The 21,737-nt window shown below is 45.0% G+C and overlaps 1 protein-coding gene across 1 annotated transcript in view; it reads right to left on the bottom strand.

Moving 5' to 3' along the window:
• The window catches only part of KIF13A (kinesin family member 13A), a 245,046-nt gene that overhangs the window by 4,766 nt on the left and 218,543 nt on the right, over nt 1–21,737 (bottom strand). The window contains 11 exon segments of the mRNA XM_062185408.1: nt 1–798; nt 8,251–8,355; nt 8,874–9,025; nt 11,182–11,287; nt 12,194–12,241; nt 15,834–15,911; nt 17,354–17,506; nt 17,657–17,749; nt 18,467–18,643; nt 18,932–19,056; nt 21,259–21,314. Coding sequence (XP_062041392.1) covers nt 1–798; nt 8,251–8,355; nt 8,874–9,025; nt 11,182–11,287; nt 12,194–12,241; nt 15,834–15,911; nt 17,354–17,506; nt 17,657–17,749; nt 18,467–18,643; nt 18,932–19,056; nt 21,259–21,314 — 1,891 coding nt within the window.

Here is a 21,737-nt window from a genome sequence, read left to right as displayed (position 1 = left end):
CATTACCGGATCATTCTCTAGCTTGGCATGCAGCTGGCCGGCGTCGTGTGGCCCATCAGGGACACGCTCACTGTCTGTTTTATTGGGTAGGTTCCTCCTACTTGAAAGCTCCCCCGCAGAAGAATCTGTCGACCCATCAAAATCTTTTCCATCCGACACCCCCATGAACTCTGTGAAAGAATGATCCTCCAGGATGTTCGTGGTGTGCTCTATGGTCACCTCCCTGGGGCAGAACACCCTGGCTGGGGGGCCATTTTTACTGGGACAGCCATCCAGCTCTGAGCATGAGCCAGTCCTATGCAGCATTTTGGAGTTTCTTGCAGGGACGGGCTGGGACGATGGGCTCCCTTTGGCTAAGGCACTGTTTTCCTTGAGCGGCACCGTGATTAGCTTGTCCTTTACCGAGCCTCTTTCTGCTTCTGCGGACTCTTTGCTCGAGGATGGTCTGACGTCATGCACGAGCGATGGTCCAGGGTGCTCACTGCCATCTGCATCCTTCGCCTGAGGGGCCAGCTGGTCTGAGCTGTCGCTGGAAGGGACCGCCATGTCAGAGAGAGTGGCATTTGAGGCACTGTGGGAGAAGTAGCCGCTGGTAATGCTGCTGGTGGTAGGGCTTCGGGACACTTCTTTCTCTAAGACCCGGGAGCTGGTCAGGTCAGCTTTGGAAGAAAACCACTCCCTGTTCTCCAGGCTGGCATTGTAAACACTGAAGTCAGCAAACTCCACCGGTACGTAAGGCTGCGAGTTGCTCAGCTTCCGGCTGAGAGCTTCCAGCTCATTTTCCTCCTCCTCAGAGTCCTGCGGAAACCGAGCACACGTCAGTGTTAGCTCCTGACTGCCACTGCATTGCTGAGACAAGTTCTAAATGATTTGCTATTACATGCATTCACATTTGCAGGATCGCGGTTTTGTTTTTTCTCTCCCAGTTGGGTCAAATTTGTCAGTTATTGTAAACACAGGTGTATTATTCTGAGACCTGTGAACAGAAGCCCGTTATCACCTATTGGGAGGGATGATTGTTCCTACTCAATAGTAATTAGGAATCTTTTCTGCCCAAGCCTAAGAGAAAGGCTGAGACTGTGTGTGGTGGCCTTTTAATTACGCAGGATTAGCTTTCTGTTGTGACATTTCCTCTCTTTCCTTAAGTGCTTACAGGGACAGCCAGAAGCACAGAGGAGTCACACCCTCCTTTGTTCTCACAATCTTCAGCCATTGTGTATGTGTGGGGCCTGGAATGGAGTTCCAGGCTCCAGGCCTCGGGTTGGCCCAGCCCTGTCATTGCAGCTATTTGAGGAATGAACTAGGGGATGGAAGATCAATCTTTCGCTCTCTCTCTATCCCCCTCCTGCCACTCCCTCTGTCTGTGTCACTCTGCTTTTCAAATAAATGAATCTTTTTTTTTAAAAAAAGGTGACTTTTAGGGGCCAGTGCTGTGGTGTGGCAGGTAAAGCCGCCACTTGCAGTGCCGGCATTCCATGTGGACACCAGTTGGAGACCTGGCTGCTCCACTTCTGATCCAGCTCTCTGCTATGGCCTGGGAAAACAGTGGAAGATGGCCCAGGTGCTTGGGCCCCTGCACCTAAGAGGGAGACCTGGAGGAAATTTCTGGTTTCTGTCTTCAGATCAGCATAGCTCCTGCTGCTGTGGCCAACTGGGGAGTGAACCAGCAGATGGAGGACCTCTCTCGCGCGCTCTGTGTAACTCTTTCAGATAAATGAATAAATAAATATCTTTTGGGGCCAGTGCTGCGACATAGCAGGTTAGTGACTGCAGCACTGGCATTCCATATAGACACTGGGTTGAGGGTGCCAGTTTGAATGCTGGCTGCTCTACTTCCAATCCAGCTCTCTGCTAATGTGCCCAGGAAAGCAGCAGAGGGTGGCCCAAGTCCTTGGGCCTCTGTATAAACATAGGAGACCTGGATAAAGCTCCTGGCTCCAGGCTTTGGCCTGGCCTATCTATGGCTATTGTGGCCATTTGGGAAGTGAACCAGCAGATGGAAGACTTCTCTGTCTCTGCCTCTCTCTCTCTCTCTCTCTCTCTACCTTTCAAATACATTTTTTTTTTGAAGGTGACTCTCATTCAACGCATGTTTTCGTTAAGCAAGTGCTAAGGGCCAGCCAGTGTCCTGAGGGCCTGGGAATACCAACAGTGAGCAGAGAGGCACAGTCCTTGCCCCATGCACTTTTTTTTTTTTTGGACAGGCAGAGTGGACAGTGAGAGAGAGAGGGACAGAGAGAAAGGTCTTCCTTTGCCGTTGGTTCACCCTCCAATGGCCGCTGCGGCCAGTGCACTGCGCTGATCCAAAGCCAGGAGCCAGGTGCTTCTCCTGGTCTCCCATGCGGGTTCAGGGCCCAAGCACTTGGGCCATCCTCCACTGCCTTCCCGGGCCATAGCAGAGAGCTGGACTGGAAGAGGGGCAACCGGGACAGAATCCCGTGGCCTGACCAGGACTGTGCTGGCGCCGCAGGTGGAGGATTAGCCTAGTGAGCTGTAGCGCCAGCGTCCCATGCAGTTTTGCCTTTGGGTCCTGGGTGAATAAAAAACCTAGAACTGAAACATCAGCTTTATTCACTAAGGTTTCCTTTTGAGAGAGACAGAGACAGAGAATGAATGCATCTGAGGGCAAGGTAGGTCTTTACAATATGGCTATTGGTTGTTTACAAATGAACATAAATTCCATCTGTGTTTATAGTGATATTTTTTATAGTAAATTTTATAGTGATATTTCTTTTGCATCTCATGAGATGCTAAACATTTCAAAAGTAGTTTAATATTCTATAATGCTTCTAAGTTTTAAAAACAATTTAGCTTACAACTTAGTAAACTAAATATATAAACATTTGAATATAAAGAAATCAGTAGTTTTGAGTCCTTGGCTATTACTCAATAAATATCAAATGGTGATAAAGTTCCTGAAATTAGCAAATTAAAATCTTGGGCCACAATAACCTCTTGTCATTTTGCCTTTAGCTGCATTCTAAATTAAACAGTACTGTTTAAAATAAATGGGTGTGGTGGGGTGTTCTTTCCCTGGAATGTCAGTGAAGAAACAAAGATGGAGCATAGTTGTCTGAATCAGTTCTCTATTTGTTATGTGTGTATTCAAAACTGAATTTCAAGTAGCAAAGAACAAAATTCTGGGGCAGGCACTGTGGTGCAATGGGTTAAGCTTGCTGCTTGGGATGCCTGCATCCCATATGGGACTGCCTGAGATTCAACCCTTCCTCCTCCCACATCCAGCAAATGATGGCTCAAGTACTTGAGTTCCTGTCACCTTTGTGGGGGATACAGATGGAGTTCCTGAATTCAGGCTTCATCCTGCTGCAGCCCAGCTGTTGCAGCCATTTGGGGAGTGAACCAGTTGGTGGAAGATCTCTCTTTCTCTCTCTCAAAGATTTATTTATTTGAAAGGCAGAGTTACAGAGAGAGAGGGAGAGAGAGAGAGAGAGAGATCTTCTGCCAGTCACCCCCAAATGGCTGCAATGGCCAGGGCTGGTCTGGGCCAAAGTCAGGAGCCTAGAACTCCATCTGGGTTTCCCACATGGGTGGCAGGGGCCCAGGTGCACTTAATTACCAAAGAGTTATTTGTTATGATGAAAACCAAATTTGATGATGAGAATTAGGGATTGGGGCCCTTTTCCTGTCTGAAGCTATTTCTTCTCAAGACTTAGGAAAGGCCTGTGCTGAATGGAATAGTCAATCGTGAGTCATGAGTAGAAATGTGTGCAAATTTAGCGAAACCCAACAAAACAAACCAAACTCCTGAAGCTTAGCACGGCCTTCCTGAAACTGCAGAGTCTACAAAGCCCCGATAGAGATTAAGTTGGAACAGGGGGCAGTATACAGCCATGCATGTTGGGGGAGGTGGAGGGAATGACTCAAAGACCCAAAGAGAGACAGAGGCTAAAAGAGTAGGAACAATGTATTTTAGGGAACAGAAAACTGAGTTGGGATTAAATATTTTCTAACATTTAAAGCAGACTGAAAGTTTACTAAGTTATGGCCTTCAAGGAGATAAAAGAGGACTTAGCTGGGTTGACATTTACATTGAGGTAGTTTGAGACTTTTTATAGCTGAAGCCTCATTTATCTTGAAGGAGACAAAACTAAGCAACTTCCTACAATCTCTTAAGGATGAAGAGAATTCAAATCCTACCCAAAAGTGGAGAATGGAGCCCAGTTCTCAAGCTTCTTAATAGCTACATCTTCATTTGAATTTTGTGATTTAACTTACATAGTTGGTATTTACCTATAGACAAAACACCTTGACTTAAATAAAGAGATCAAGGGACCGACATTGTGGAGTAGCGGGTAAAGCCGCCACCTGCAATGCTAGCATCTCAATGGGTACTGCTTTGTGTCCTGGCTGCTCCACTTCCAGTACAGCCCCTTGCTAATGACATGGGAAAGCAGCAGCAGATGGCCCAAGTGATTGGGTCCCTGTCACTCATGTGGGAGACCTGGATGAAAGCTCCTGGCTTTTGGCCTGGCTCAGCCCTGACCATTGCGGCCATCTGGGGAGTGGACCAGTGGATGGAAGAAATCTTTCTCTCTCTCCAACTCTGACTTTCAAATAAATAAATAAGTTTTTAAAAAAGAACAAAAAAGGGATCAAAGCCCACATTAAAGCAGTGACTCTGTAAGGAAAGTCACCTGATTAATGCATTCCCACTCCCACTGTACTCAGATCTGTGCTCTCCCCCAGGAAGGTCTGTTCTCAGAAGGAGGGCAGCAGCCATGGGTTCCAAGGACTTATGTCTGTGATCCGTTTAGGACAATAATTGTGTGGAATTGCACTGTCTTGGGAAGCACCTGGAGTCATTGGAGTTGGCCCAGTTTTGCTGAACGATGGAGCCTTGGTTCTTCCACCCTTATTAACTGTGAGTCCTCGGGCAAGTCATGTAACATTCTAGAACACTGTTTTGTAAAATGAGAGGACAACTCTGTATGTTGTCTATGCAAGGCCTAAGGGAGGGGTCACGTGGATACTGGAATGACTGCTTTTCTTCCTGTGTTCTCCATACTTCATGGCAGAAAAAGATTTCAGAGGCATAGTGTTGTGACTATCTTATTTATGCAAGACACCAAGTATGTCTATATATCTTCCTAAACTGACCAAGCAAAATAGAGCTCTAAAACTCAAGCATGACTATATTTACTATGTTTTATGTGAAATTACCAAATTTACCATGGTTAGTAGGCTAAAAAAAAAAAAGTAACAGGAATAACGTCTGAACACTACTTCACAAGAATGGTTGCAAACTCCCTGATCAGTCTGAACCACTGACCCACTCTGAATTTTTTTCTTAAGAGTGGAAGAAAAAAAAAGTCAATTAGGAACAAAGGAAGAAAATGGTTTCATTCATCAATAAGAGAGGAAGTACAATTAAAGCTCCCCAAAGAGACACTAACTAGACTCCCAGATCAAACAAGCAAAGCACTGGAACGTGCAGGAGAACAGCTACCTGCAGTCAATGACGCAGTCCAACAGCCTCAGAGGTGGAGGACACTCACCCGGCCAGTCTTCTTCGGACAGCAGAGGCAGAAATGGCGGTTCCCTCACGGGAGACCCGGTAAAGATCGGGGCCGGTAAGCCCCACTGAGTGTACCTCATGGTGCATTCGGCTGCACAGGGTCTAACTGCTGTAGAGACGTGGCGGGTCGAGACAATCTGCTTCCACCCCACCTTCTGTTGGCCGAAGGTCCCAAGAGGGAAATGAAGGAAATATTTCTAACTATGAGGCAAGCCCATATGTGCCCTGTGAAACTACCTGCTGGACAGCTCAGAAGGTGGCCAGTAGTGTCTGGATTGTGCTGTGGCAAAATGAGCCGTCATGGTGTGCTTGAATTCAGTGCCTTTGCCCCACGGTGGTTAAGTGTCACATCAATAAACAGACAGTTCCACTCCAGGGAAGAGCCAGAGAATTTGAAGGGTGCCATTTAGCCCTTATTAACCAGGTGAGCTACTCAGCAGTTCATTAAGAACTGGGGATGGGCACGGGCCATTGGCCATTGGCTGGTTAAAATGTCCAGGCCCCATACTGGAGTGCCTAAGTGTGCCAGATTCATCCCGATTCCAGCTTCTTACCAGTGCAGACCCTGGGAGGCAGTAGTGATGCCTCAACTAACGGGGTTCCTGCTACCCACATGGGAGACCTGCATTGTGTTCCAGGCTCTGGCTTTGGGCTGGCCTAATTCCAGTTGTTGTGGGTTTTTGAGGAGTGAACCAGAGCATGGGAGATCTGTTTTTCAGTTGGTCTGTCTGTCCCTTAAAAAAACAAAAACAAACATTTGGGGATGAGAGAGCAGCTGTTGAGATGCACCTTCTTCTCCATCAGGAGCCAGAATGGAGGCTTTGGGGAAAGAGACAGGAGAGCCTGAAGTCTGGGGAGGGGACGAAGGACAGAAAACTGAAGGGAGAGGGTGCTCTTGCTTTTTTCCACTCATTGGGAATGAGGAGGTCATTTCAGAGGAGCCACCAGCACCCCAAGCACCAGGTAAGTGGCCAGCTGCACATCCGGAGCCAGCTGCAGTCAGTTTTCACACATGTGTGTTAGCAGCATATTTTTGGATCTTGTTAAAAGATCTCGTGCTAATGACACTTAGGAACGGATCTGACGCCATGTAGCAGGCTAATGAGACTCCCACACCCTGCCCGCTCAGCAGACCACGTGCAGATGGAAACATGGAGCAGTCTCCTCTCCCTGCAAGCTGGCCTTACTTTCTTAACACCTAGGAAGCCACAGGAAACTGAAAGCCAAGAACAAGAAGTCTATCTAGGTTTAGAACTACACAGGTGTTTCTCCATTTTTTTAAAAAATTAAGGTATAATTTATAATCTAAAGTACCTGGGATATATTGTTTTTTTTTTTTTTTTGGACAGGTAGAACTACAGACAGTGAGAGGGAGAGACAGAAAGATAGGTCTTCCCTCCATTGGTTCATTTCCCAAATGGCTGCTACGGCCGGCACTGTGCCAATCCGAAGCCAGGAGCCAGGTGCTTCCTCCCGGTCTCCCACGTGGGTGCAGGAGCCCAAACACTTGGGCCATCCTCCACTGCCCTCCCGGGCCACAGCAGAGAGCTGGACCGGAAGAGGAGCAACCGGGACTAGAACCCGATGCCCATATGGGATGCCGGTGCTGCAGGCAAAGGATTAACCAAGTGAGCCACGGCACCAGCCCCAGGGATATATTGTTTAAAAAGTTTATGCTTTTAATTTTAAAACTAAGTGCTGTGTTGTAGCAGGTTAAGTCACCACCCGTGATGCCGGCATCCCTTATGGGCACCAGTTAGAGGCCTGGGTGCTCCACTTGCTATCTAGTGCTCCACTCATGGCCTGGGAAAGCCGCAGAGAATGGCCCAAGATTTGGGCCCCAGCCATCCACGGCGGAGACCTGGATGAAACTTTTGGCTCCCGGCTTTGGCATGGCCCACTTCTGGTACTTGCAGCCATCTGGGGAGTGAACCAGTAGATTGGAAGATCTCGATCTCTCTCTCTCTCTCTGTAACTCTTTCAAATGAACAAATACATTTTTGAGACAAAAAAAAAAAAAAAAAAAAAAAAAAGAAAGAAAAACCCAAGTGCTGGGAAATGAGGTTTTTATAGGAAATGTTTCACCCTACCCAAGGCAAAATAAAGGTAGACCATCCTGAGAACCAGGATGACACCATGGGGTTGGAATGGACTTTTTAACAAGGGCTACCTGAGGCTGGAGAGATGAGGAAGTTAGGTGATGACGGCTGGTAAGGCAGCTTCAAACTACAGTTATCTTGGTGATAGCATCAGGCAGCATAAAAACGCTTTCAAACACACCCACAGCTAAACGCATGATTACTTACTCCAAGTAAGTTCAATTCCTCTAGGTAGATTAACTTCAGAATCTAGGCAATATGTATAGGTAACATTAGAAAGATTTCTGCATTAGTTAAAGTGATTTCTTTGTTATGATTTTTTTTTTTTTCCTAAACGAGCAGCAGAATCATTAAAGGTGTACTCCCCCCACCCCCTTTTTAAGCACATTTTTGCTAAGGAAAATAGATAAATAAACAAACAAACAACAACAAAATCACAGGTCATGGCCACATCCATGCAAAATTTCATTACCAAGGGTTGTATAAAATATGTATATATATACATTTAAAAGCAAAGACCCAACACGTCTTAATTTCTTCTAAACACGTGGAAGACTGTGAAAGGGCCTTGCACCCACCACCAGGCAATATGAGAGAAATGGTTCCAGAACTTACAATCTTCTTCTCACGTTTGCTATTGTGCTCTACTGGCATGCTGCTGCCCCTGCTTCCTGAGAGTACAATGCAGCCAGGGTTATGTGCCTGAGATGGAGGCATGCTCTGAAAAGGTTAAGACACACAGATGCATCACACAGACGACGGCGACGGCCGGAATACAATTCAAGTACGTGCACGTTAGAAAAGCAATGCTGGCACTTGGATCACGTGTGAGAAACGCAGCAGCCAATTAGCAAGGTCAGAGTTAAACTGCTGTTGACAGTGGACAGGACTACATAGACTCTGCGGCCAAAAAAAGCATACTTAGTCTTATTAAAATAAGTAAAAGCTTTTCACATTCTCAAAATGGGTAGGGGAACATCTCTTTTCTCACTTGAAAGACAAAAATTACTTGGAAAGTCATCAACACAAACAAATACAACCAGAGCAGTCGCAACAAACAAGAATTCTGACCATGAGCCTGCGTGCTGGGAAAAGAGGCATTCGAGGAAGAGCCCTCATGGCGTGGGCACCGCACACATCCACATGCAGCATCCGTCTCGTTAATGCAAACGGCTACTTCTCCGCAGGCAGCACGATTCTGCTCTAGTTTGCAAAGTACAGACAAGTCAAGCGTTTACCTCCTGGCTTAGAAGAGGCCTTGCTTCAACAGCTATCCTTTTCTTATGCTCCTCTTTGACAGGCATTAGGGGTTTGAAAAACTTTGGCGGCTGAGGAGAAAATGCTTTAAAAGGGCTGACTGTTAAGGCATGAGGGTTCTCTGATGTGCAACCTGGGGAAGACAAAGAGGCGTGAGTGTAGGGGTGCAGAGCACTCTCACCGACACACAACAGGCGAGACCATACCCCTGCACAGGGATATCTGCTGTAATGCTGGAATTTGCCTGCTGTCATTTGGCTAAGTGTTCACACGGATGCAGGCAAGAATGGAGAGGCTCCTATAAAGTCACAGAGAGGCAGTGGAAGAGAAATAAGGGACCGCGTTTTCTATCCTGTTTGCAAGACACAGCCCAAGTGCCACCTCCCAGGCCAAGTCCTACTTGGTGCTCACTGTACGTTTCTGACTTCCCAGTGCCTTTACCACCTGTACGGGAATTCTGGTACTTTGTCATTATAAGTCTCATTTTCTATGTGTTTTATTTGCATGGTTGTATTTTAAGATAACAAGTAGAGGCTCAATAAATACTCAGGGATGAATATTATATACATTTTTTGCAAGTCATTCAAAATATTCTTCCTTAGTGCTTAGGCTAAGGAAGAATAATTTTTCTTCTTGGCTTGGACTCATTTCTCACTTTTTTTGACCTCTTTCCACCCTTCTATACTTTCTTCCTAATTCATTGATATAATGGCACTTGGTAGATAGAAATATAAAGTATTCAGAAAATGCTATTGCTGTCAAGGCACAGGGAGACTATTTACAGTTGTTTCACAGTATCTGTGGGGAGTTTGTTCCAGGACACCCAAATCCAAGGATGCTAATAAAATAAATTCTATAAATACATATTTACTTATATATTTATGTATTATAGCTACTATATAATAACTACATCTAAAGGATATATTTCAAATATATTTAAATACAAATATCAAATATATCTACTAATATAATTATATATTTACAAAATATGTCACACTATTTTTATAAACCACATATTTTATAAACGCTGTGGTATTTGAACATAACCTGTGCACAGCTCCCATATACTTCTCATTTTTATTATTTATTTAAAAGGCAGAAAGAGACAGAGACAGAGACAGACACACCAGAGAATTCTCATTTGCTGGTTTACTCCCTGAATGTCAGCAACAGCCGAGGTTGGGTCCAGTGGGAGCCAGGAGCTGCGAACTCAATCTGGGTCTCTCAAGTGGGTGGCAGCGACCCAACTATCGGAACCAGCACTGCTGCCTCTCAAGATGTGCAAGGGCAGGGATCTGGCATCAGGAGTGCAGTGGGGACTTCAGCCCAGGCCCCTGCACCTCTCATATGCTTTCAATTATCTCTAGGTTACTTAAAACACCTAATACAATGGAAATGCTATGTAGTTGTTGTGCTGTATTGTTTAGGGAATAATGTCAAGAAAAAGATATACTGCACATGTTCAGTACAGATGCAATGCATTTTCTTTCAAATATTTTTGATCCATGCTTGGTTGAATCCACAGATGTAAACCAAGGATACAGAAGGCCACCTGTGTTTAGACAGTAATACTGCCACTTGTCAAACTCATGTCTGGTATAATTTTTATTTCTTAAAGATTTACTTATTTGAATGGCAGAGCAACACAGAGAGTGAGTGACAGAGAAAGCAAGCTCTTCCATCTTCTGGTTCACTCCCCAAATGGCTACAACAGCCTAGTTTGGGCCAGGCCAAATCCAGGAGTCAGAAACTCCATCCTGGTCTCCCACATGTGTGACCAGGACCCCAAGAAGTTGGAGAGGAAGCAGGGCAGCAGGGACTGGCACCGACACTCTGATATGGGATGCCAGCATTACAAGGGGTGGCTTCATATGTGGTGCCACAAGGCCAGCCCCTCTCATATATTTCTGAAACTGTTTTACGAATCAGAGTTTGTTCTCCTAAAAATTCCTTTGAGCACAAAAACATGAAAGAGGTGGATGTTCTTTTGGCAAAGAATGATGTAATATGATAGGATTTGTGTGTGTCTCAAAACTGACTTCAAATTCAAAATACGATGTATCTAAAATGACAAAAACTAGTATTTACTATCATTATTTGGATGATATGGTGGATACCAAGCATAAAAAACCAAGGAAGTGGATATGGTTTGTTCTGTTTGGGCAGACAGTTTGGATCAGGGCTTCCTAGACTCGGTTTCAGATCTTAGTATCTGCATGGAAGACTTTGTTTTCATAGTTCCCCAAGCAGTTACACAGAAACGTCACTGCAAAAGGGTGTCACCACTACCTTCTTTACTCCTTCGAGGTGAATCCCTGGGTAAAGTTCCATAACATGCCACATCTTGGAAACTGGAGCTATAGTCAGACACGTCCAGCTGGTTTTCTGGCCAACCCTACAAGGCAAAAATATGGGTTAAGGGTAGATCAGTGACTCTGAAACAAGAAATGAAGCCTGGAATGGAGTTTCTTCAATATTCTTAGAGTAGTATGTGCTTTTTATTTTGAAATAGTTCGCACATATCAAAAAGTGCTGAATAATATAAGAAAAACTATTGTGCTCAATGCATACCCAGAGTGAATAAATATCAATATTTTATTGTATCTGCTCAAGATTTAATAAAATAATTACAAATACAGTGAAATTCACTTTTGTATCTCTATGTGGACTGGTTCGCCTTACTCCCTTCCTGGAGGCAGCTGCTTTGAACAATCTGGATAGTTTAAGGACCAAACCAAAGCACTTTGAGAGAAAACTCTTCTATGTCATACAAGCTTATTTAATCTTATATCTGCTTTCCAGGAGTTGTCTGCCTCGAAGGACTAGATTTTGAACATCTAGAGAAAATAACATGTGTTTATACTTTTTCATTCATCCACAGTCCCTAGTACAGTAACTCATATACAATGTGTGCCCCCAAAGTAGTTGGTGAATATTTGCAAACTACCCTTAATTTTAAACTTCCTAATTTTACCCATTAAAAATAAGTTTCTGCTTTTTCTACAGTGGATGTAATACTTTCTTAAATAATTTAGAGACAGACCTACAAACGCACACATGTTTAATTTAATTATGTGTGGCACTATCCTGGATTGAAATGTGTCATGTAAGTAACGATGTAATACAGAAAGCACATAGCAATGTCACACCAAGTATTTGGACTTGGAAATGGAACCGTGGAAAGAATGATTTGCCCAAGACCAATTGGCAAGCCCAGAGATGGTAAAAACACCAAGATCCCTTTCTTAACTTTTCAGACTTACATTCTGTTAATAACCCAGTCATGCCCACAGGTACACACCTTATCATCTTCATCAAAGCCGGAAAGATCTGGTCGACTGGAGGAGACCTGTAAGACATGATTTTTATCAATATGGCTTATATACTGAACATAATTTTCTTTTTTATATATAAAGAAATGGGTCACACATGTAGCTGACACCTATATCACTTTCTTTTCCCCCTTCTCCCCACCCTCCCAGGAATGATTACCATCAGCGTGAGGTTAATGATTCCCATACATGCCTTAAACTTTAAATTCTTTGTCTATTTTAAAGGAAGAAAGAGAATGAGAGAGAGGCACCCTTCCTGCCACCCACTGGTTTACTCCTGCAAAAGCCAGGGCTCGGCCAGGCTAAAACCAGGAGCTGAAGCTCAGCCTGGGTCTCTCACATTGGTGGCAGAGACCCAAGTACTTAAGCCATTACATGCTACCTCCCAGGGTGCCATGAGCAGGAATCCGGAACTGGGAGCAGAGCTGGGATTTGAAAGCAGGAACTCTGATATGGGATGCAGGTGTCCTAAGAGACATCATAACCGCTGTGCCAAACTCCCATGCTCCCATCCACATTTTATATAATTACACACATATATAATACACATATATAATATGTAATATTTATATGCAATATTTAGGTAATATAAATATATTTACATATATTACATATATGCATACATATATACATATATGTAATTTTTACAAATATGTAATATGTAAATAAATCATATACATGTAAATAAATATATGCATAAACAGCAACCAGATTATTTTGCATATTTTATACCTCATATAACTAGTATCTGATTATACATAGCCTTCAATAGTCTAATAATTTATTTTTGTTCCATTCTTCCATTGATGGGACATCTGGGCTGCTTCTAATATTCTATCATTATAACTACTTTGAAACAAATGCTGCAGTTACTCCTGCTTAGTAATACCCTAGAAGCCTCCTACAATTATTGATATGTGCATTACTTTCAGTATCATTCAGCCATACATACAACCTGTGTATCTGTAAGAATCTGTAGAGTAAATGATTACCCCTGTGGCACTTTCTGGGCTACCGGTAAAGGTATGTGTTATGTGTACTTTTGACTCTGCTTTTCTGCAGGATTTTAGAAAGAGCTTATCAAATTCTATAAAGCAATTCTCTTCGGAATTTATAGATCGGTTTAAGGGCATGTGCCAATTGTTTGGCATTATATATTCCCATCCATGAACATGGTCATTTTTTCTGTTTAGGCTTTCCTTTTGGCAACAGTTATATTCAGATTTCTGTTTCTTCCTGATTCAGTTTTTTTCAATAAACTTACAAGTGGTTAAGCTTTTAAATATATATATATATACATATATATATACACACATATATATATGTGTATATATATATATATATATATATATAAGATTTATTTTTATTTATTTGAAAGACCAAGTTACAGAGAGAGGTAGAGACAGAGAGAGGTCTTCCATCCACTTGTTCTCTCCCCAGATGGCCACATGGCCGGAGCTGAGCTGATCCGAAGTCAGGAGCCAGGAACAACTTCTGGGTCTCCCACGTGGGTGTAGGGGCCCAAGGATTTGGTAAATCTTCTACTGCTTTCCCAGGCCATAGCAGAGAGCTGGATTGGTGCCCACATGGGATGCCAGCACTGCAGGCAGCAGCTTCACCTGCTACACCACAGCGCCAGCCCCAGGATGCCAGTGTTAAAGGCAGCAGCTTATCCCACTGAACCACAATGCTGGCCTCTTGAAATTTAATTTGTTTAAAAAACTAGGTCATGTTTCCTGTCAAGTCTCCCACAGTCTGGGTTGTGCTAATTGAATCCCTGTGGTGTCACTTAATGTTTTTGCTGGGTCCTCTATAAATACCAGTAGTTAGATCTAGAGTATTGATCAGATTTAGGTTAAAAATTTTTTTTTTAGTTTATATCATAGGTGGTTTTTCTTTGCTTTCTAAGCTAGATGTTTACCTTATTCTTTTCAAAAAATGTAGTTTTATTTATTTGAAAGGCTGAGTGACAGAGTGAGAGCAAGAAGGAGGGAGGGAGGGAAGGAGAGGGAGGGAGGGAGGGAGGGAGAGAGAGAGAGAGAGAGAGAGAGAGATTTTCCATCTGCTATTTTGTTCCTCAAATGCTCGAAATCAGCTAGGACTGGGCGAGGAGCCAGCAGCTCCATTTGAATCACCCGTGTGGAAGGTGGCACTCGATTTTAGGCTCTACGATATGGGATGTGGGTATCCAAGTAATCACTTAACCTGTTGCACCACAATGCCTGCCCTACTTCATTATTTTTTACTCTTGCTGTAAGAGCTATACATTTCCCAACAGCAGCCCTTGCCCTTTCATTCTCTCTACTGTATACTATTCTGTTTAAATGGAATAATAGGGATTTTAGGCTGCTGATTTCCATCTTAGTACCATTTTAACTTAATCCCAAAGGTATTGGTATATATAACCTTTATTTAGATTCTAAATACATCCTAATTTCCAGTTTGATCTCTTCTTGAATACATGAGTTAATCTGAAAAGCCTTCCTTCAACTTACAACTCTATAAGTCTCTTATTACCTATTTCTAATAATTGTATTATGTTCGGAAGTAGCAATCTGAGGGCCGAAGCTGTGGTGTGGGGTGTTAAGCTGCTGCCTGCGACACCAGATTCCAGATAGGTGCCAGTTCAAGTCCTGGCTGCTCCACTCCTGATAAGGGAAGTGGGTCAAGTGTGTGGGCCCCTGTACCCACTTGGGAGATCCAGATGAAGCTCCTGGCTTCGTCCTGGCCTAGCCCCAGCTGTTGTGGCCATCTGGGGAGTGAACCAGAGGATGGAAGATCTCTCTCTCTCTCTCTCTCTCTGCCCCTCCTTCTCTCTCTCTAACTCTGAGTTTCAAATAGATAAACATATCTTTTAAAAAAGAGTAGTAATCTGTATGCTAATGATTTTTGATATTTGCAGAGATTTGCTCTGCGGCCTACTGTAAAGCAAGTTTTGTAAAAGTCTATCATGTCTTGAATCATTTTCTGGCAATTCTAGAGATCAGGAAGGCAAACAATTCTGAGCTTTTCCTTGGCAGGATCTTACTTTCACTCTGCTCCTTCTGAGATGGACCGCTCCGCACTGGTTCCTGAGTTACTCTCCTTTCTTCCCAAGACAGCATCCCCTCTACTAAACAGTCCAGCTCGACTGGACTTTCTAGATGAAACGGCTGAGCAGGTTAATCAAGTGGTCAAAGGAACAACTAGGAACTACCGGTGTCTACTCCAGATGGAGGGCACTGCCCTCTACCGCACCGGCGGGCAGCAGAGCGAATCCGCGCCAGGGCAGCTAGGATGAGCACACGATACCCAGGGGCTGCGGCTGTCAGGGACTGCAGCTGGCTCCACCTCCTGAGCCAACCAAATTCAATCCCCATCTTGAGAAAGCTCTCGCTAGGAGCTAGGTGGGAGAACGGGAATCCATGAGATGGCACCAACAGCTGGGTCATGTGACACAGCCCTGTGCCCTCCGGTGTGCATGCATCCCCCGCACGCAGAGGCGTCTGGCACTGCGGGGCGCTGCACCGCGCCATGCGCACTGTTCGCCACCTCACGTCCCCGCATCCCCTACCCAAACCCCGAGCCATGTGGCGAAGGGGCAGCGCCTGGAGGGGCGTGCGGGCTTACGTTATGGACGTTCGGCGTGCTGAGGCTCCTCCGCAGGTGCCGCGCCTTGGTGGAAAGTGCTTCCTTGACCGTGACAGCCTGTGATCAAATAAAAATTTGAAAACAACGTTTATCACTGCCTCATGTGGTTAGAAGAGTAATACATGCTGATGTGAGGAGTTAGAAAAATAGAGAAGTAGAGATTGATCTCCCACCTCCCACATACACCTATAATAAAAAGCTGGAATCTCACCATACACCTTTAGGTTTTCGCGTAATAATCTGTCAAAAAATTTTAATAAATAAAACCCGGAAAACTGCCAGAAGAAAGACATTCATTGTGAATTTTTCATACACGTGGACAGAAAAAATAAAGGGACCCAGTACTTCAGGAAGTTCATGGAATAATGGAATCAAAATGTTAAGTTTATTATGTTGCAAAACACTTTGAAATCCATGTATAGTTTTTTCAGAATACATATTTTCCACGAACTTTGTACACCCACACTATACACGGATTTCAATTTTTTTTTGCACCCAAATCAATTTATCTTTTAATTCCATTTTCTACGAAGTTACAAAAACACCAATAAAGTTTTATGCTCTTTGTATTTTACTCATGCATTCAATTTGGGTGAGATTTCCACAAAGGGAACCTTTATTTTTTTCCTGACAGGTGCCAATCTTTTTTTTTTTCTTTTTTTCTTTTTCTTTTTCTTGACAGGGCAGAGTGGACAGTGAGAGAGAGAGACAGAGAGAAAGGTCTTCCTTTTCCGTTGGTTCACTCCCTAATGGCCGCTGCGGCCGGCTCATCGCGCTGATCCGAAGCCAGGAGCCCAGGTGCTTCTCCTGGTCTCCCATGCGGGTGCAGGGCCCAAGCACTTGGGCTATCCTCCACTGCCTTCCCGGGCCATAGCAGAGAGCTGGAGTGGAAGCAGAGCAACCGGGACAGAATCCGGTGCCCTGACCGGGACTACAACCTGGGGTGCCGGCGCCGCAGGCGGAGGATTAGTCTATTGAGCTATGGCAGCGCTGGCCAACAGGTGCCAATCTTAGTCTTCCTGCTGCTCAAAAAAAACATTTTTCCACAGTGGCAACCACTGCTCCTACGCAAAGACATCCCTTGGTCTTACAGTTCCACTGTTTAGTGGGTTATTTTCACATGTCAAAAAAGCAAGCGGGGCCTACCCATTAGGCAGACAGTAACAGTTCCTGGCTAAGCTTATCCAAGCTACTTGAATTTACATCAGACTCTGCACCACTTCCTGGCTGTGGAACCTCAGGCAAGTTAGCTAACCTCTCCCCTGGAAGATGTCATCAAACACTAAATTACTAAACCTAATTTACTAGGGCATAGCACTTGGTGAGGAGAAGTGTTTTTCTATTTGGTCCTAATTCGTCAGAATCCTTTCTCTAAGGAGGCGATCACGCCAGTGCTCCTGCTCTGATAGGCTCGGCGAGGCGTCTGCCGAACACTCCCGCGTGGCCAGCTGGGTGACGGCGGGAGACCGCTCCCACTGGGCAGCCACTGGCTCACTTGCCTGCCGCAGCCGTTCCAGGCTCAGAATGTTCTCCACCTGCAGCACGCCGCGCGTGTACTTCTCTATGTACGTCTCCCCGTCCGACGTGCCTTCGTTCTCACTCCTGGCCGCCAGCAGAGCCAGCGTTTCCCGGTCCTCGATCTCCTCGGTCGCCTTTGAGGACAGGAAGCAAAGGGCCCGTGGGAAACGTGGACTGCGTTTTCATCCAACGTGTGAGGAGAAAATTCTTTAAAGGCCGGGAGCATAATACACACACACACACACACATATATCTACATCTCAGTATTTTACACGGCATTTTACCTTGGGTATGTTGGACACTATTTCATAGGTGACACCACAGGAATAAAATATATTCTTCAACGATATTCTCCTCTTCAAACTCTGTGTGAAACTCTGGTAGAAAAGGAAAGCTAAATTAAGCCACGTAGCAAACCAAAGTTGTTTAGTACTTTACAGACTGTAAAAGTATAATCAATTATTATGATTTGATACACACACACACACACACATATATACCATACTTGGAAAATAGAAAAAACAAAACAAAACAAATTAAAAAACCCCAGAACCTAAAAATCCTTGTCTCCACCCTGAGGGCCAGAGTGTCCAGCTGTTACTCAGGGGTTGGACTTCAGAATTTGCAGCACATCTGGGGCTTTGGGGTTGCTCCTCTCCCCACCTGCTGCCGCCCTTGATCTCTCCAGGGTTTAATCAGTCTTTCCTGGGACAGCAGGAAGCGCCCTGGAGAGGCTCCGTTTTGTTGACAGCACCTCAGGGATGAGATCTGGAGGTGCTGGAGGACAGGGATTGACTTGTTTTGTCTCTGTCCTGCTGGGACCTGGCGCTTGACTTCTCAGTCTGTTTTTCTACTTTTAAGCAATGAAAGATGTCTGCTGTTTTGGATCTCAAATGAGTCAAAGTGGAAAGGTCCCTTGGGGATGACAGTCATCTGTGCTGTCCTCGTGTTATCTTGGATAAATGAGCACCAGACTCTAACTCCGCCAGTGTGGCCACATTTAGCACACCCCCTGCCTTAGCACCACAGAGCTCTGTGCTGCGACACGCAGTGGGAGACAGCTGCGAGTGCACAGAGCCAGGCCCCAGTACTACCTGCTTGTTGTAAATATTGGCCGCAATCCGCTTCCGCAGCACCAGCTCCATCGCGGCCGGGTGGCTGAGCTGCACCGTGGCCTTCACAATCAGGTAAATCCTTTCATTCTGGGGTGTGACCCTGTTCAAGTGAACAGAATCGTGCACCGAGGAGTCCCAAGAGGCGGTGGCTGACACCTAGGGTTGGTGGGGGGGGGGGGGGGTGTGGACAGGAGGAGAACAAGACACAATCCAGCTCGTGGTTTTACAAGACACACTCAGGAAAGAAAATAAATTTAACTCAACATAATCAAACAGCTTTCTTTCTTTCCCTTTTTCAAAGATAACACAAATGCTCAATTTTCCCTAAAGTTCCCAATCCTCTTGAACCATAGCAGGGGAAGACAGCTCCTGGGGACATGAGAGAATCCAAATTCCCTGGAGACAGCTGGCGGGGTGGGGGTGGGTAGGAGTGTGGTAAACTACCTCGTCATCGCTGTGCTTGATGATGGGCAGGTAGAAGAACTGGCTGCCATGTTCCTTGGGCAGGATGGAGTTCACACCAGAAGCGTGGGGGCCCACAAGCTGCTCGTTGGCACTGAGGTTATCCGCTAGCCAAGTCCAGGGCACAGGAGAAGAAGGAAGGGGCAAAGTCACTTTCTGAACAAACATGCCAAATTTTAAAATATGTTTTTATAGATAATGCTGTTTATAGAGAACACTTTTGTTTAATGTTTTCTTTCATTCCTTTTTTTTTTTTCTTTCATTCCTTATCCTGCAGTTGAAACAGACTCCAAGACTTACAATAGCTTTTATCCTCTACAAATGCAACTGTGGAAGTGGGAGAGTTGCCTGGTGAGGCTCCTGTAAGGCTGAGTGGAGATATTCTTTTTTTTTTTTTTTTTTAAGATTTCTTCATTGTATTTGAAAGGCAGAGTGAAAGAGAGGGAGACACATGTGCAAACACACACACACACAGAGCAAGAGAGCATGATTTTCCATCTGCTTGTTCACTCCCTAGGGGCATGTAATAGTTGGGACTGGGCCAGGAACCAGGAACTCCATGAGGGTATTCCATGTGGGTGGTAGTGACCCAAGTAGTTGAGCCATCTTTCGTGCCTCCCAGGCTAATTAGCAGGAAGCTGGATCAGAAGTGTGGAGTAGCAGGAGCTCAAACCAGCACTCCAGTCTGGGACATGTATATTCCAAGCAGCAGCAGCTGAACCCACAATATATTCTATCAGTAATCCTGGGAGTAAATAATCTGACCAAAAACACTAGAGCTTTTCTCCTTTCCGTAGTCTAACATTACATTTGTTGTCCTACTTATGCAACCTATACTAGATTAGAGATTTTTAGTCAATTAAATTATCAACTAAGAATATCAAAGTTCTGAGCACACGGAAGAAATACGAAGATCAGGGGCTAGCATCATGGCATAGTGGGTAAAGCTGTTGCCTGTGATATCAGCATCCTAAATGGGCACTGGTTTGGGTCCCAGCTGGTCCACTCTGACCCAGCTCCCTGCTAGGTTTCTGGGAAAAGCAGGGGAAGCTGGTCCAAGAACCTGGGCCGGCTCCGGACTTTGGCCTGGCCCAGCCCCAGTCGTCGCAGCCATCTGGGGAGTGAAACAGCAGAACGGAGATTTCCTTCTCTGTTACTCTTTCAAATAAACAAATAAAATATTAAAAAAAAAAAAAGAAATATGAGGAAGATCATCTTCCAATGCCCTAACCAATGTGGGATTCATTTTTTTTTTAAAGATCCATTTATTTATCTGAAAGAGTTACAGGAAAGAGAGAGAGAAAGAGAGAGAGAGAGAGAATCTTTCATCTACATCTACTGGTTCACTTTCTAAATGGTTGCAATTGCCAGGGCTGGGTCAGGCCAAAGCCAGGAGCCAGGAGCCAGGAGCATCATCCAGGTCTCTCCTGTGGGTGCAGGGGCCCAAGCACTGGGTGTTTTCCCAGGCACAATAGCAAGGAGTTGGATTGGAAGCAGAGTGTCTGGGACTTGAACCAGCGTCCACATGGGATGACTGCACAGCAGGCCTCGGCATAACTCATTGTGCCACAGCACTGGCCCCAGGCTGTGTGAGCTTCAGTGTCTGGAAGAAAGGTCTGCCAGGAGCCTGCCTCCTCCCAAACTCAGCAACTCTGCTTTCCATTTCTCCAAAGATGGTTCCATAAAAGATTTCACTTGGACAAGAGTTTTACTCACAAAACACGTTGAAAATCATTGTTTTAGTTGGCCCAAGTCCGATCTCATTGCTATACTAAAAGACAACTCTTAACATGGGCTTACAGTGCGATTATACACTGGCCTAAAAACCAAGGGCGGGGAGCAAATTGCAGTAGCCAGAAATGCAGGTTCCCAGGCCCTAGCTGAGTCTAAAGAGAATCTCTGTGGGGGTGAGTACTTTCCCAGGTAGTTTCTACAAGCATTAATGTTTCAGAGTAATTGCTTTTTTTGACAGGCAGAGTTAGACAGTGAGAGAGAGAAAGAGACAGAGAGAAAGGTCTTCCTTCTGTTGGTTCACCCCACAAATGGCCACTACGGCAGGTGTGCTGTGGCTGGCACACCGTGCCAATCCAAAGCCAAGAGCCAGGTGCTTCCTCCTGGTCTCCCATGCGGGTGCAGGGCTCAAGCCCTTGGGTCATCCTCCACTGCCTTTCCAGGCCACAGCAGAGAGCTGGACTGGAAGAGGGGCAACCGGGACAGAATCTGGCACCCCAACCAGGACTAGAACCCGGGGTGCCGATGCCGCAGGCAGAGGATTAGCCTAGTGAGCCACAGCGCCGGCCTCTACTTACCATTCAAATCCAAGAAGAGAACTGGTATGTGAGTTTCCATTCCAGGAGGTGGGATCCTAAATGTGATAACAAAATTTAATTATAATAAATACGTGTGTGACATTTTGCTAGATAGAACATTTCAAACATGGGCCCAGAAGAGAACCACTATGCAGATGCAGGTTCTCTTGATGAAATGCTGGCACTTTCACTTTTCTTGACCTTCCTGCTAGTACAAAGCATGGAATTACATGATATAAAAAGGACTACTAGCTATACGACTTACACATAATTAATGGAACAGAGATTTCAAGGCTTTTTAAAATAATTCTATCATCAGGGCAGGGGGTGGGGGTGTTGACAGAGTGGTGTCAGGGCTTAGAGGGGGTAAATCAGGCAGATGATCCTTTAGAAAAGCTCAAGGGAGGAGTGAACGCAACACATGGATGAAGGTGTGGTGTGTGCAGGAGGGGGCAGCCTCAGCTGCATCGGAATCACCT

This window comes from Lepus europaeus, chromosome 3, assembly GCF_033115175.1.
Source record: "Lepus europaeus isolate LE1 chromosome 3, mLepTim1.pri, whole genome shotgun sequence".
NCBI lineage: Eukaryota > Metazoa > Chordata > Mammalia > Lagomorpha > Leporidae > Lepus > Lepus europaeus.
Note: the sequence above shows the minus strand (reverse complement) of the source record. Positions and strands in the feature narration are given on the sequence as shown.